General features: G+C 38.0%; 1 protein-coding gene across 1 annotated transcript in view; it reads right to left on the bottom strand.

Moving 5' to 3' along the window:
• Positions 1-16,926, bottom strand: part of LRCH1 (leucine rich repeats and calponin homology domain containing 1) — a gene marked incomplete at its 5' end in the record, with an annotated part of 126,933 nt that overhangs the window by 54,465 nt on the left and 55,542 nt on the right. The window contains 2 exons of the mRNA XM_082005656.1: positions 832-958; positions 4,080-4,224. Coding sequence (XP_081861782.1) covers positions 832-958; positions 4,080-4,224 — 272 coding nt within the window. The remainder of the gene's footprint in view (positions 1-831; positions 959-4,079; positions 4,225-16,926) is intronic.

Here is a 16,926-nt window from a genome sequence, read left to right as displayed (position 1 = left end):
GTCAAAATGTAGCTTATTTGTCAATTTGTATCTTAGAGGTCAAGGTGAACAGAAATAACCAGAAGACATAATGCATATGCCACAGAGGATTCAGAGTCTCAGCCTACAATACCCGAAAGAGGAAGAGACAGAAAGGGAAGCATTCTCTTACATACATATACCACATAAAAACTTAAAAAAAAAACATGCAATTAAATTAAGGTGCCAAATAATTTTTGCCTTTTCGGATTCTCATTTATTAGACAATGTATTACAGATGATCTACTGCTTGCAGAAACAGTAGACGTGGACAGCTTTGAGAACAAGAGGAATATAAGTGTTTTGTAAATCTGGTTAGATGGGTGTTCCAGGAAAAGAAGGTTGCATGACAAAAATAGGGAAATAAAATGAGAATAGACCGATGAGACCAGTATCACTAGTGGAATGCAATGTGTTAAGCAGATAGTAACAACAGAGAGAAAGGAAGCAGAAGGGGAGGGTGCTACAGACTGGTATACAGCTTTTCAGAGCCTGATGCCAGAACTAAGAACTTGATAGAGCAAAACAGGAAGTCAGTGCAGGTAACGAGTAAAACTGGTAAAGATGATGAACTTAGAAGCTGAGTTCTGAATGAACTAAGGGCAGCTATGTTGCTTAGAAGGGTTCTGAAGAACATAAAAGGAAACTATTATTGTGTTACTACCCAACACACTTGAGAAGTCCAGAAGTTAATGTTTTTAACCTGCATTATAATATTAGGCATTTGTTCAAATATATTTGCAGAGTGAATTTTACTGTTTCTAGTTAAATACAAAGTCAAAATAAAAAAAAATAAAAAAATCAGTAACATACCAGTTCCATTAACTGTTTTAGCTGACCTATCTCTTCTGGAAGGGAACCTAGCTTATTGTTACTGGCAATTAAGACTTTTAGAGGAAGACCACACAGGCAAGCTGGCAAAGAAGAAAGCTGATTTCGACTGCAACAAAACAAAAAAACCAACCATTAAAAACACCAGTGACGTTCTACCGAATATTCACATAAAGTCTGAGAGTTGTAAAATTCCTTCATTTTGATGGGTCAGATTTTATGCAGATAAAATTTAAGTTTTTGAATGACAGTCATTAAGAAAACACTTGTACATCAAAAATATCTACGTTACTGACTAAACAGTATTGTGGAATACTACCACTCTGGAAAAAATGCATTATATTAATAATAGTGTAACAGGTCTGATTGTCACCTATAACTGCTGTTTCCCTTCATAACGTATACAAGCATGTCAACTAAAACAGTATTTTGCAAGTATTTAAACATTCCAATGGTTTTATGTGGCAGTATAGTGTTTGTCTCTCATTCCAACTGAAAGACAAGTAAATAAATTACAGATAAAATGGTTATTTTTTCCAATTACTCACACTTACAGTTGAAAATTACATGATACTTGTTTTTCTACGATTCTATGATATTAATACAGGTAAATACAGCAAAAAATTCTGTGACCATCAATCGTTCGTTTTTTCCCAAGACTCATATTGAGCCATTTTATCTCTGTATCTTATTAATTCCTAAAGCTGATAAAACAATTTTAAGTGACTGACATGTGCCATTTTATTCTTCATACCATATTTCTAATTAAAAGGAGGAAAAAAAAAGAAAGAAGTGAGCAGATGTTTTTCATAAAGAGCAGTTGCAAGGAAAGGCAAAATTTGGTAGAAAACTTTCAAAACATTTAGATTCACATTCTATAACTTAGAGATAACAAATGTCATGACCCTTTGTCATCTCCAGATAACTAAAAATATTAATTTCCTGTGATTTGTGGGTCAATACCCAGACGAAACTTTAAGCTCAACAGAATAACATACTAACTGCTGTCTTTCCTAGAATATTTGAAGGTTTTCTTAAAAATATAACTTTTTCTGTTTTATGGATGTTAACCTGTAGGAAAACAATGAACAGTAACTCAAAGTGGAATCTCAGTAAGAACCATTTTACTTAGCTTCTGCATAACTGTTAAGGCTCCAGAGAACAAATATGCATGACTGAACTCTGAAAACAGATGGCAAAAATTGTCCTGTGTAATTTCAGTAAGAGCCACAATATTGAATTGAAACAAAACAAAAATCAAAATTCCACAAGTCTCAAAACATTTCTTCTTCAACTGCCAATCCAGTGGTCTGCTACAAAACTACATACAAAGATGCATATTCATGCTCCACCCAACAGTCTCAAAATGTTTTATAAAGCAAACTATCATCACATCTCTGTTCCACAGGCTGGGAGACAGACAGGTATCAGATAACAAACCCAAGGATATTAAAGGTGAGAAATCCAACTTCTAACCAGCAGTAGGTGAAAAAAAGAATCAATGCTTATTGTGAAGTCAGGATTCTCAATTCTAGTATCTTTACAGAAGACCAAGACATAACTTATTCTAAAAATAAGCAGAAACTCAAATTGAGGAAGGCTAGAATCTAAAAAATTTACACTATGTAACAGATCAGACACCAAAAAAATTAAATAAACATAATTTTTAAGTTCTATAGAACTTAGAAGCAACCCATTAAGAGATAAGGAACAGCACATAACCATGGCAAATGAGTAATAAGGAATTTCTTTAAATAAAACATTAACAGTATCCACCAAGGCCCAAAGGCTACGTATCTCTCTTGGCATCACTTTCTAATTCTATAAAGCATATGGGCTCTGCTGGTAACAGGCAGAAAAATATTAATTTTAAACCCATAATATTTTTCTTGCCAAGAAGCAACATGGTTAACAAGTCAAGGATATCTTTCCTTCTTCTACCAACTGCTTACTGAGTTCCACACATGGGGGAAGGGCACATCCAAGTGCAGGGATGTTAAACTGAGGGAAATTATCTTATTTAGTAAAACTGAAAAATTTCCTTTCACTTTGATTGTCTATTTTATGTGATACATTATACTAACTCTGTAACTATTCTGGGTTTGTCATGATTCACACAAATTCCATCACTGCATTGAGTTCTAGTTCACTAGTTCACTACATCGAGTTCTAATTGAGTTCATTCCAATTCCTAAATTTACTAAGATGTTTAATATAAACGTAATAATTTCATCTGGTCTTAATTTCTTTACACATCTCCAACAAACACTATTTCAAAATTTGAAATCCTATTCCTTACATGTGTGCAGATACTCGGGACATATTACTATGTTTCAGTTTTTAGAGACAAAATTCATGTTCCACAGTGGCCAAAACTGCAGTACAGTAACAATATAGGAAGGCTTGAGAAACATCCTCAGTGTTTACAAAACTGATGATCAAGCCTTCATTTCCTGAACTTAGAAGAGCCACTTTTAAAAGAGCCCAAGAGCCACTTTTCCTCCTGCCCAAGCTTCGTTTTTTCAAAGACCAGACTATATCATCTTCACTGTTACAGTTTTTACATACTCAGCTGCAAATAAACCTCCACACCTTGTCCCAACTGAAAAAGTGATGACATTCCTCCTCTCAAAAGCAAATACGCATTTATGCAAATATGAATTCACCTGCACTTAAACCAGTAGCAATTCTCTATACTGATTAGTATCCACACACATTTCTCACGGAAAAGAGAAAACGGTGCCTAATTCTTTGCTCCTTCCTCCTAAAAAAGGCAGTAACTATACTTCTTGCATAGTAAGACAATACTAGTGACAAAGTAGCATGCTTTTCCTCTCCCCTCATTTTCTCTCCTCATTCCCCATGAGAAAAACCATTAATCCTCTATCTCTGTCCCTCCAGCTTTAAAGTATGTCGTTTCACAAAATGTACCATCAGAAGGGAATTAAAAGAATCCAACTGTGCTGATGTGATTAGCACTCTAAATTTGCTAGAAGAATAAGGGAAAGAAAGGAATTAACATCACTTGTTCTTTCTTCAAATAATTAGTTTCACATTTTGGCCTTTATAATGCCTTCATACAGAGCTGTACCTACAGCCAGTATGTTTTTGTGTTACAGCTTCTAATAAAATGAAAAATGTAGTCAGTTGTTCCAGAAACACACAAAGTACAGACAAGAAAGCTTTACACATTTACAAATAAACAAAAAATGTGGCAAAGTTAAACTTACCTCAAATTTAAGTAAGTTAGCATTTGCAAGTTTACTATGGCATCCGGTATAATTTTGATACAATTGTGGTATAGATTTAGTGTTTCCAGTGACACAAAATGGCACAACTCCGTAGGAACCTCAGTTAATCTATTCTTGGATAAATCTGAGAAAAGAAAAAGAGAAGGTACATTTTTTGAGCCATCAGAAATATGTAACTTGAACAGCTATGCCTCTTTATTAAAATTAAATTTTAATAAAAATAACTAAAATTAATAGATGTAATCCCACAGTGAGACAGCAAATTAAGCCAATGTTTTTATTACGCAAAATAAAAGTAGTGCTAACCTTCACAATCTTTAAATGGAACAGACTGTGTACAAAAGAGCAAACATTCAATTATTATTTATTCAGTCTAACAAAAAGTAATTATTTGCAGGATTCAATATGCTGAGGAAATACTTGCAAACAGAACCAAGCATAGATTCTAAAGCTCATATAATATACCCAAAGATCTATCCAATACACAGCTAGACATCTGCAAATAATGATAGTGTTTAGAGAAAACAAACAAGGATTATATCTGTATTTCTTTAAATAATAAAAAAAAAGTTTTTTGTGTAACTCTTTAAACTGATCTGTATTTCCTAGATCTCAATTATAAAAGACCATTGCCTACGAAAATGGTGAAGACCTTCAGGAATGGCTTTTATATATGGTATAAGAACATACAAGACAATGATTCCAACCCCCCAACTGAGTGCTTGTACCGACAGAACAAAAGCTTTTGTTTTTTACCAGTTATTCATTCTTTATTTCTCACTTTAAGCACACAGACACAAAGGAAAATCAGTAGGAAGTGTTACAGAGCTTTGTTTCTTAACTACCACAATATGAAAAATGAGGTGTCATAATAGATGTGTGCTCGAGTCATAAAATAATAATGCACGCCAGCATTCAACTGAATTAACTGGATTCAAAGAAATGCTTAAACGGTGTTGCAGAACAAACACCTCTTACCATCAGAAACCACACAAATGCCCCCCAACCATACCACCAGGCAGGTAACCTGACCTGAAGAATGGTCATCTGTTTTAAGTGGAAGGAAGGAACAGGAATGTACCTAGGCAAAAAGTGAAATGTCTGATGGGAAGGATACAAGGAAAAAAATAGAACTTAATGCTCCTCACTTCTTCACTGCTGCTATTTTAAGCCTCGTCCCTGATCCTTCAAAGCTTATTTCTTACTTTCTTGAACTACATAAAGGGAAAAGCAGCCAAAATATAGCAGAAACATTTCCAGAGTGCTGATGATCTGACTCCTCTCTTTAGGGCCATAAAGCATTTTTTTGATTTTGTGAACAAACAGGCAGAAGCCTGAAGATCTTTTTAACTTCCTTTGCAGTTCCAGGCTCGTCCGTTTGATGCGCAGAGGCACAGCTTGAGTCTTCTATCAAGACAACAGCAATGGCCTACGGGTGCTGTAACTGAGAGCAGCCCGCTGACCCAAATGGCAGTACAGTTGAATTGAGCACCTCAACCAAAATTATTCACTTCTAAGTTACTATACAACAGCAATGCCTGGACTGCTCTGCTTTCTCTTACCAGGTTTTGATGGCAGTTAGATGCAGCCTTACCACAGCTTCTCCTTTCCTTCACTTCTGCCATCAAACTAAAGCATCCCCTATTGAAGTGAATATAGTGTTTCAAAGGGGAAGAAAGATCTTCAATGTTTCTCTGCTTTAGTGCTTTAATCCTCTACTGTTTTCTATTTGTCATGAGAGTACTTGTTTACTAACATGGCCTTCCAAAAAAATTACCACTGGTTCCCTCTCCTGCCTTCCTCACTACGTTTATTATCAGATATTAACACAGGACTGCCACGCTGTAACTTTTTGACTCACGCAGGAGATCTTCACGTTTTACAATTTGATTTCAAAGAAAACCTTCCCTTTTTTAAACCACGCCTTTCCGCAGTGACACCGGCACGTACATAATGCTCGTTTCCTCCTTTGAAGGGGAAGGAGGAGCAAGATCCGGAAGAGTCAACTGAACTTTAGGCCTAGGCTGAAGACAACCCGCGTGGCACTGGATGGTACACGGACAGGGACCTCTCATCCTTCACCTGACCCTTCGTAAATGATACGCAATTCAAAAACTGTGAACACAAAAATGTGACTTCTTCTCAAGCTACTAAAACTGCAGCCTACAACCTAAACTCCATCTTCATGCCTGTTCTCATTCACCTTCACATCGAATAAAAGGGACTATTGCCACAACATCTGACATACCCTTGAAAAATTTTAGTACCTCAAACAAGTGAACAGCAACTAGATCGACCCTGCTCCTAGTAAGAGACATTACTATGACAGTAAAATGCTTTTTTAACTTTTTATTGTGTTACTATCCTTTGTTCTCAGGGGCTTTAACTCCGTTAATCGGAAGAAGGACAAAACAGAAAAAACGCAGATAACAGACAAATCCCTTTGTGTCATCCTCAGGACCATGGGTTATAGGACACACTATGTACACAAAAACGGAATTAGAGAATTAATTTACAACAAAGGAAGCCCATTGTTTGTTATTGTCTAGTTATCACAGTTTAAGATTAAGACAATTTCAACACTTGTATCTATTGTTGCTTCCTAAATAATAAAAACCCGATTCTATCCACAGCATCAGGCAAAGGAATAAAAACTAATACACTTCATTTAATACCACTGTAACATAACTTAATAGAAAAAGCAGAAGTTTGCTTCTGTAATTCACTGATAAGAGGTATCATTACTACCAAACCTGAATGTCTTTGAGAAACAGAGTACTGGAATGGAATCTGACATACAGAATGCTCACATTTTTTAACTAGTGGCAATAATTTTTGTCAAAAAACACACTTCCCTGATCAAAGAGATGCAAAAGAAAAAAGATATTGTTTTTATTAAGTCCTAGAATGAATGTGAGCCTTCACATGATGCAGCTATGAAGAATGCCTAGCAGCTTTCAGATGTCTCTGAAAATTCCATGCAGAAAAGTGCATGTCTTCAGAAATGAAACGGAAAACAGCCTGCATAATATTTTTATACTTTAAAAGCCTGTACATGTAAACGTGAACAAAACCCTCTGAATTTACATAACTATTCTGATATTTCTTTATGAGAAAGGCACTTTTGCCTCCAATTACTGCATTATACAATTATTCTGTATGTATTTCAGGTTTACTCTGATATTTAAATTCCAGAATAAAATAGAAGGGGTAAGCCTTAACAAAACTGCAGAAGCTTTTGAGCATACTGAGTAAAACTGTATGCATGTATCTTGTTTCTGCCATAATTCATAAACTTTCTGAAAAATATTTTGCAAAGGCCTTCTTGGGTTCATTATTTATGGAAAAAGAAGAATGCAGAAACGAAAATTTTAAAGAACTTCTGAAAATATTTTTAAATTACAGAAATAATTAGTTGGCAAACCTTTACTTTCTTATTGTAATTTTTTAACTCTACAATTCCCAAACCACTAAGCTACACATTGCCCTTGCTTCATTAATCTGAAGAATAACACTTCAGGGTAACTAAAAATACTGAAGTTACCGTACAGACTAGCTTTTGCTACAGAAATGGAAATGAACAGAGGGACGGAATTTGCTGGTGTTTAAAGAAAGGTTGATTCATTTGCTTATGCTATCTAACAAAAAGAAGATCTAACATATTAATGAATCTATGACGGCAGAAGTACATCTCACGATTGCCAAGACAGCATAGGTAGGTTTCACCTGAGGCGGCTACTTCCCGAAACTTCCATTATGGAACGGGTGACACAAGTATAAACAAACGTGAGGGGGACGCTACAGGCTGGAGAAAGCTTTTCGTTTTAAATGAAATACACTATTCATTCATTATTTGTGACATCAAGAGGTTTTCAAACTACATCTGGCTTCACTGCATCTTTTCCTGCCAAGAACAAGTTTGTTAAAACTCCAAAATAAAGTAACAGAACATGAAAAAAATAAGCAAGCCGGTTTAGAAAAATATTAGATGGAATCTTGATCTTTAAAAGAGTCAGCACAATTCTGGCACAATGACATGGCTTTGGTATGAGAAATGTTACTATGTTGGAAGCTGGACAGGAACTAGAGAAAATAAGCACTTCCTGAGCTGAGAGTGAACAATGAAAAGCAAAAAGTTTAGGCTGGTAAATAAGCATTTAACAGCAGGCTCCAAGCCTTGTTTGGTGGCTGGCACAGTCAGGGTCCACACTGCCATCATGCCAGTGATGACTGACCCCATCCTCAGGGCAAAACCTTTCAACCCCTGTAGCTCTGAATACGCCTACCACAATGAAGTACCACCGCTGACTAGGACCTTTCTGACTTCACGCTTTACAGGCAGATTATCAACTGCCACTATAAATATGTACATGATATAAAACACTGCCACTGCAGAAACCAAAACGGCATTGTCAAAATAACCAGAATGATTCTAGGAGTCATACAGTTACATTTAAGTCAGTAAGGCTATCAAAGTGTTCCAATTTTCCTACCTTCCAGTTAGAAATACATTAAATACCACTTTTCAATACATTATTAAATAAAAACTGTAGACTATTCACAGGAGAGCTAAGCAATTTAAGCCTTTAAGTCAGAAAGGCAATTCATTAAATATGCATATGCATTACTATATCACAAAACTTAGCCAAAAATTTTAATGAAAGCAGTGATTTTAAATTTTCAGATTATAGAAAAATTCACTATAAATGTATACTTCTAACACACAGACCTACAATAGACAAAAGTTGGAATTATGCAAGTAAGTATCTATCCACCATTGAGCAGGAAATTTTTGAGAGAGAAAAAGATCTGAAACAGAAGAAATATCTGGTTTTGATATAGAGTTTTGAAATGAAGAAATTGCAAGGTAAAAAAGTCACCCAAGCAACCTTAACTCCAGCCCACCACGTTCCTATTTTTGTACTCTTCAGCACTTACTGAGTGACAGGAATTATTTTGAACAATGTATTTGCATTTGTACTAAGACACCATTCAAGGTATTCAAATGAGATGTCTGAATTGGATTTGACAAAATTCAAGCAAATCACCAAGTCTTAAAAAAATAGTAAGTTCAACCCCAATTTCATGAGAAAATTATGCAAGTAAGAATGCTGGGAAATACATAAAGTAGTCTGTATATGACATGACACAACTGTATGGAGCTTCACCTTTTATACCGTAAGTTACCCACATTTTTATTTAGCTTTTAGGAAGCCTGTATTTCCATATTAGCTACCTGTATCTTCATTGATAACTCAAGCCACACACTGATGGCACTGTATCTCGGCCAACTTTTGAAATATCTATTTAAAAGCACTTCAGACCTTCAGCAACACTGTATCCCACCCATACATGCCTTGGCAAAGGCAGCAAGTGATCTATTATCACTGTTATTGTGTCTATGAGAATCAAATACTCAATACTCTGTAATGAAGCAGTTGTTTCATTCTAGCTTTTCCCCCTAAATGGTAGGAAAATGCATCATCCCATAAACAAATGCTATATATTATGAAAACACTGTAATGCAACTATAAAATGTTATATAATCCTAAGACATGCCGTACAATTTGTCATTATCCAGCATAGCAGCTGCATACCTTGTCTCAACTACTCGCCATCTCTATCTGCCAGTAAGCATCAATGAATAATGTCCTGGATGTACAGCCAGCTTTTACCACAGTCTGCCACTTCTACAGGCAGTGATGCTACACCAACAAAAAAGAGGCAGCAAAGACCTCCACTGACTCTGGTGTCTAACGCATCCTGGTTTGTTCGTTGACAATTATGCCACAAAGAATGCATGGCGTTTCTTCACTAAGAAACTTTTTTATTTCAGTTATTTAGCAGACAGAGGAACAAGTAACAGAAGACAAAGAATGCCAAATACAGTAAAAACAATTCTGCTTCCATGTGAGGAAAAAAAAAATATATAGCAGTACATTGACTCAAGGCTTTCTGTTCTGAAACTACAACTTGTAACCGATAGAGAAAAAGGTAGTTCCAGTGTCAATCCCCGAGAACGTCATCATTACTGATGCAGTAACATAAAGAAATAACATCTAGACACTGATTAATACCACTGAATCTAGGTGTACGACTGCTGACTCAAAACACGTAGAAAGTGTATCTATCCCAGGCAATTGGACATAAAAATGCAGAGACATTGCAAAAAAGAAGATGTTGAACAGATTTTGAAGTGACTGCTGTTTTACACACACTTCCCAAGCACTACTTTTTGAGCACTGTCAGCATATTTTTCTTTACCTATCTCCCATTGTTAATTCAATAATTAATATCGAAAATTTCCACCTCAAAGCCTCAGACAAATTAAGATTACACTATAGATACAGCAAATTTCAGCTAACACTAGTGATATACCACACAACATTGTTTTCAGTATCACTGATGGTCAGAATGAACTCAATTTATTACTTGTCAAAGTAACAACTGTAACAGTAATCATACATATTCACCACAGCTATCAGAGGGGACCTAAATGGGAGGTTTAGAGAGAGGAAAAAAAAAATTCATGACTGAAGGAAGCGCAACACTTGGAGAAAGCATGTCGCAGAGTCTGGCAGAGGTGTCACCACTAGAGGGGGTCCTGATCTCACAGCCTTGCTCAACACCCTGTAATGTTGTTTCTCAACTCTTCCCTTCTTTTGGAGCCCATAGGAAGGCTCACCTTACCACCCCCCAGCCCGGCACTCCTATGAACCTATTGCCCACCACAGTTTTCAAAATACGACGAATGAGGTTACTATCCTTGCAACCATTACTGCAGGAAACAAATATATAAACTGGTTTCTACCCAAGTCAAGCCCTTACAAAAGTCTGTTCTGAAATGGTCACATTCAAGTGTTTTTCCCCAACCTTCCCGCAGATGATGTAAGAATCTGAGGTATCTTTGAGCTCTCTGTAGTTATAGCAACATTCGGCCTATTTCAGACAAAAGTGCCATTAAAAGTTAGAAGACACATTTGACAAAGACCCTGCTTACAAACTTTTCCTCCCCAACAACCCTCATCCAACCATTTTACTCTATTTCATCCATCTCTCCATTATGGAATACATAGCTTGCTTATCCACAGTGCCCTGTAAGCCTCCAATAAAGCACGAGCAAGTGTAAGAAACACACATGCTACATTTCTTCTCAGGCAGTGCGCTAACTAGCCTGAAGCAATCGAACAGGATAAGCTACCTCTCCCAGACACCAAAACTTTGAGCAAATGTCACTTCAGGGTCTTCTGCTTCCTCTGTGTGAAAAAATGGTCAGGGAAGGAGGGAGCAAAAGGGTAGCAATAACTCAGTAAATTGAAGCATATTCTCACAATTAGCTCTGTGGCACGTTCCAATTCCAAAAGAGACAAAGGGAATTTCTCTATAAGAAACACGCTCAAAACAGTATCACAAGCCTGGAAGAATAAAGAGAAGGTTAATACAGCAATCTGCCTCATTATTGCACCTGCCTTTAGGTGGCAAAGTAAAACAATTACATTTCTCCTTCAGCTTCTAGTTCTTCCTCTTTAGGACAACTGTTTGGGGTTAAGATTAGCAGAGAAAAATGGTTCCTGAGGGGGCTCTGTTTACATACCGAAGATGAACCTGGTGTGGAAGTGCATGCAACTCCCTAAAAAACATACTGTAAAACAACTGGATTCTTCCTGCAGATCTCCATATAGCTATGAACATATTTAGGACTGCGGTTGGTTGATCCTGGCTGGCCACCAGGTGCCCACCTGGCCGCTCTATCACCCTCCTCCTCAGCAGGACACGGGGAGAAAACACTCATGAAATGAAATGGGTCATGGGTCAAGATAAGGACAGGGAGATCACTCACCAATTACTGCCACAGACTTGACTTGGGGAAATTAATTTATTGCCAGTTAATAACAGAGTAGGATAGTGAGAAATGGTAACAAAACTAAAACCACCTTTCCTCCATCCCCCTTTTCCCAGGTTCAACCTCACTCATGACTCTCCTACTTCCTCCCCCGGTCTGCCCCAGTGGCACAGGTGAACAGGGAATGGGAGATGTGGTCAGTCCATAAATACTTCATCTCTGCCACTCCTTCCTCCTCACACTCTTCCTCTGCTCCAGCATGGGTCCCCTCCCATGGGTTACAATCCCTCACGAACTTCTCCAACATGGGTCCTTCCCACAGGCTGCAGTTCTTCACGAACTGCTCTGGCATGGGTCCTTTCCACGGGGCGCCGTCCCTCAGGAATAGGCTGCTCCAGCGTGGGTCCCCCACAGGGTCACAGGTCCTGCCAGCAACCCTGCTCCAGCCTGGGCTCCTCTCCACAGGCCACAGTTCCTGCCAGGACCCTGGTCTGTAGTGTGGGCTCTCCATGGGCTGCAGCTTCCTTCAGTGCACATCCACCTGCTGTAGCGTGAAGTCCTCCACGGGCTGCAACGGGACAACCTGCTTCACCATGGTCTTCTCCATGAGCTGCAGGGGAATCTCTGCTCCAACACCTGCAGCATCTCCTCCCTCACCTCCTTCCTTCACTGACCCTGGTGTCTGCAGGACTGTTTCTCTAACATGTTTTGCACTCCCTAAAAAAAAAAAAGGCATTTTTTTACCTTTTCTTAACTGTTATCATAGAGGTGTGACCAGTATTGCTGATGGTCTTGGCTTTGGCCAGTGGTGGGTCCATCTTGGAGGCAGCTGGAACTGGCTCTGTCTGACATGAGGGCAGCTTCTAGTGTCTTCTCACAGAAGCCACCCCTGCAGCCCCACTATTACCAAAATCTTGCCATGTAAACCCAATACAGGCACCCAAACACTTGTATCACATGGGGGGGGGGGGGGAATCAGACAGCAAACACCTTCCGTCAACAGAATGACCTTTAATAACATGTAGTATGAAACTCAGTTCATGGGCCATGAAGCATTCCTCCTTCTCCCACGCCTTCCGCACAACAGGGAGGATACAAGTCATTAATTTTCCCTCCTTAATAAACAACCAACCCTAAGAAGGATCAATGCATGGAGAAGCACTGGAACAGGGTGCCCAGAGAGGTGGTAGGTGCCCCATCCCTGGCAGCATTCAAGGTCAGGTTGGACAGGGCTCTGAGCAACCTGATCTAGCTGAAGATGTCCCTGCTCATGGCAGAGGGGCTGGACTAGATGGCCTTTAAAGTTCCCTTCTGACCCAAACTATTCTATGATTCTATGATTTTATCATTCCAGTATTGTATTAGTCAGCCTCAGGAGGACTTAAATACTTCAAGTGTTTTCTCAGACACAGTAGCAGTAAAAAGAAATGTTCACCCAACTCTAAAAACTTTAAAAATTGTTCTTCATCATTTTCAGCCTTTATAGCAGGTTGGAGAGCACTGGAGGAACAAAACCTGAAGTTTTCACATGATACACTATCCAGCTGATCATCTTTACTGTATCAAACTATGTTTCAGTCATCTGACTGAACTGTTCATACTGGCACATGAAAAAAAAATTTGATAGTGAACACCCACCCATATGAAAGCAGGACCTTCCCTGCCTCCTCTGTGGAAACAAAAACTAAAAGCATACCTTGATACTGGAAAGTCCTCAATATTAGCTTCAGCCATCACTGATACCCTTTAATTATTAGTATAGGATGCTGTGAGATCAGGTAAATGATGGGCTATCAGGGGACTTCCAGGTATATTAGACTTCTCACAGGACTAAGATTTGGATTATGAAATTCTTTTCTGCAAGAAGAATAGTGACCACAGGTTTCACCAACTCAAAACAAAAATTCAAAAAGGTGTAAATTACATACATGTGTATATAAACACACAGGCACACAACCTTATTTCAGTCAAGCAACTTACTTCCACCTATTGGAGAGGAGAGGAAGATGTGAAACAAAAATGTGAATTACATTCTATCCCAAAGATGGTAGTGGATCCCTGCACGGACTTATTCTAATGTCTTCTATTAAAAATCTCTTGTTTCAGCTACAGAGATATCTCCTTTCTTAAAGCTGTTTATTTTCAAAACCATTACCTTCCAGTTCCACAGGGGAATTCCACATGATGCATTCAAAAACAGCAGGATATAATCTAGTCTACAACCTTTTCCAGCCCACAGACAATACTACTGGAAGGAACAAGTTGAATGCAATGTCAAAGTTGTTTGTTTTTTTTTTTAACTTCATTCTCTTTTAATGGCTATTACTACTATTATTTTTCCTCAGACAGTGAAGAGAGAACACTATTTATGCTATGGATTATCTGCCTTGGTGACCTGCTTGAAGAGGAACTGCCTCATGTGTACCATCTGGTAGAAGCAGCACATAAACCAGTCCCTGTGAAGTGGCTCACTTGCCTGCACCCCTAAGATCATTATTTTTCACACCTGGCAGACTAAATTACTGTATTTTTTTATTTTTAATTCATTTTTATACATGAACTGTCTCACATTCTGTAAGAAAACTTGCTATGAACAGGGAAACAAAAAAAAGTAATTTGATCTTTGGGTATATCAAAGGCATGTGGGCAAAGACATGAGAAAGCTACCCAATGCTAATTTACAGTGACATGGAAAGCAGAGTATTACTCATCTAATCACTTCCCTTTCTGTCTGCCCATCTCCCACAGATGCCAGGGTTAATCTACCTTACCTACATTATTCATGTACTTCTCCCGCAATGGTTCTTGAAGTCAGCACAACATAATTGTAACAGTTTATCAACACAAATCACACAAATGTTTTGTACCATGAAAGCTGACTTACACTTACACTATTGAGCACATCCTTAAACAATGAACTAATAATACGGCTATTACACAGGAGAAATGTGAAAAGAATTATTTGAAGTTATATTTGAAATTTTTATTAAATTTGAAAGAAATGGCTAAGAAATACTTAAGACTTCTAAACAAAACAGGAACGCATGAAAACATTACCAGAGACTGAGGTACCAAGAAAGAAAATCCTGGAATAAACAAATAAATTAAATTGTAATAAATAACCAAAAATCAGGCGGTTGTTCCTTAAAAAAAAAAAAAAAAAAAAAAAGACAAAAGACTTCCTTGAACTGAAAGCGAAGTAAGCACAGCACATACTGCCTCTATCCTCAAAAAAAACCCAAAACCTAAAAACCACCTAGCTGGAACTACAGACCTGTAAATTTTGCACCAAGCTCTCTTTCCTATGTAACTGTTCCCATGGCTCTTTTCTAAGTTTAAGACAACATTTCTCAACCTTCTCATTTTTCTGTCCTTCAGAATCAAAGAACCTTGCCTTCTTTGCAGAAAACAAAACCAAAACAGCCATCTCATCCAGTATGCTGCTGTCGGTCGGGGAGGAGCTGGGTTTGATAGATAACACATGTAACTTTTTTTTTTTTAACTTGTTTTAACAAGTCATAGGTTACATCAGCATTTTAATCTAACATCTTTGTAAGATGAGACACATAAGATACATAGACTGCAAACAGACTGTGGGAGGGAAGTAAAACACACACCCTCTACTTATAAACAATCCAGTGCCTGTGACTGAGCAGGCAGAAGCCACCTTACGCTTGCCATAATACCTGCTGGGGGACACAGGTAGGAATAAGCCAGCAGGCATTGATGGCACTTGTGGGTCAGTCTCCAACCACAGGTAAACATCAGTGCTGTTGGTATGTAGCAACTGTACAGCAACGTGCATTTTGTAGCGACAAACGCATGTTTCCTTCTGGTTCATTTCCTTCATATTGGTTCGGTGGTTGTTTTCTTTGGGAGGAGCAGGATCACTTCAGAGTCTTCTGAAATGCACAAAATTACTAATGCTTATCTATATAGCCTACTGAGCCTGGCCGACAATTCTGGCTTCTGGTGCAGATTCATTTCTACTTCCTTATTTATTTTCTTTCCAAACTACCTTTCAGGAGGTCTAACTTCCATCTTGCATACATTGTATTACAGTGGTATTTTTCTGTAAGAATCATTTTGGACTGAGTTCTCTTTCTGCAGGAATTCTGTTCTGCTTTTATGTGTATCTTATCTTGCATCTTCCTCTGCTTGATGGCTAACGTGTTCTCCAGTGTAGAAACAATGGCTCAGCATAGACACCGAACAGATTGCATATAAAGTAGGAAAAGGGACAGGAAAGTGTTAATTCACTATGCCCTCCCCACCGATAATTAAAACAAAGTGTAAAGAACTACCTGCTTTGAGGTCTAATCCTGAAGAGGCTACAATGGCTAGTTTATTCAGGCCCAAATGAGACATCTACAGGTAGATAATATGGAGTCCTGTAATGGGCAGACGGACTGCATTATTTCCCTTTAGTTATCATAGCCTGATGGGTTGGAAACTGTAAGCCAGATCTATTAGATTTTAGATTTCAGAAGTACAGTAAGCGCAGTGCACACTATTGGTATGTTTAGTTTGTTTTTTTTTTTTACTTAATCTGCTTTTTTTCCTGCTGATAAAATTCAATAATGCTTTAACAAAACAGTTTGGGTTAAATTACCCTGGTCAGGAGAAAAACAAAAGCCTTGCACGAACTGTGAACCTGCTCAAATCAGTGACAAATAACCACTTGATACACATGCTACTGCAATCCAGGTCAGGTTTTCTGAAAAGAGGAATCAAGCTAAAAGCTTCAGGACTAGAACTTGGGGATTTGGGCAGTACACCTTCAACTGTGGCAGCAGAAACTCAAAAAGATTTTATAAAGCACTTAACTTCATGGCTTGGTTTGTTTATCCAGTGTATACATTTTAAAATCTTTACTATGAGATGCACTGTTAATTTTGAACAGTTTTCTGCCGGTGAGGATGCTGAACCTGCTAACCTTGTAATACCACTGCTATTACTCAGTAGCTAAACGTCCACTGATAT

Source organism: Phaethon aethereus, assembly GCF_964289735.1.
Source record: "Phaethon aethereus genome assembly, chromosome: 1".
NCBI lineage: Eukaryota > Metazoa > Chordata > Aves > Phaethontiformes > Phaethontidae > Phaethon > Phaethon aethereus.
This window is presented reverse-complemented; position numbering and strand designations above follow the sequence as displayed.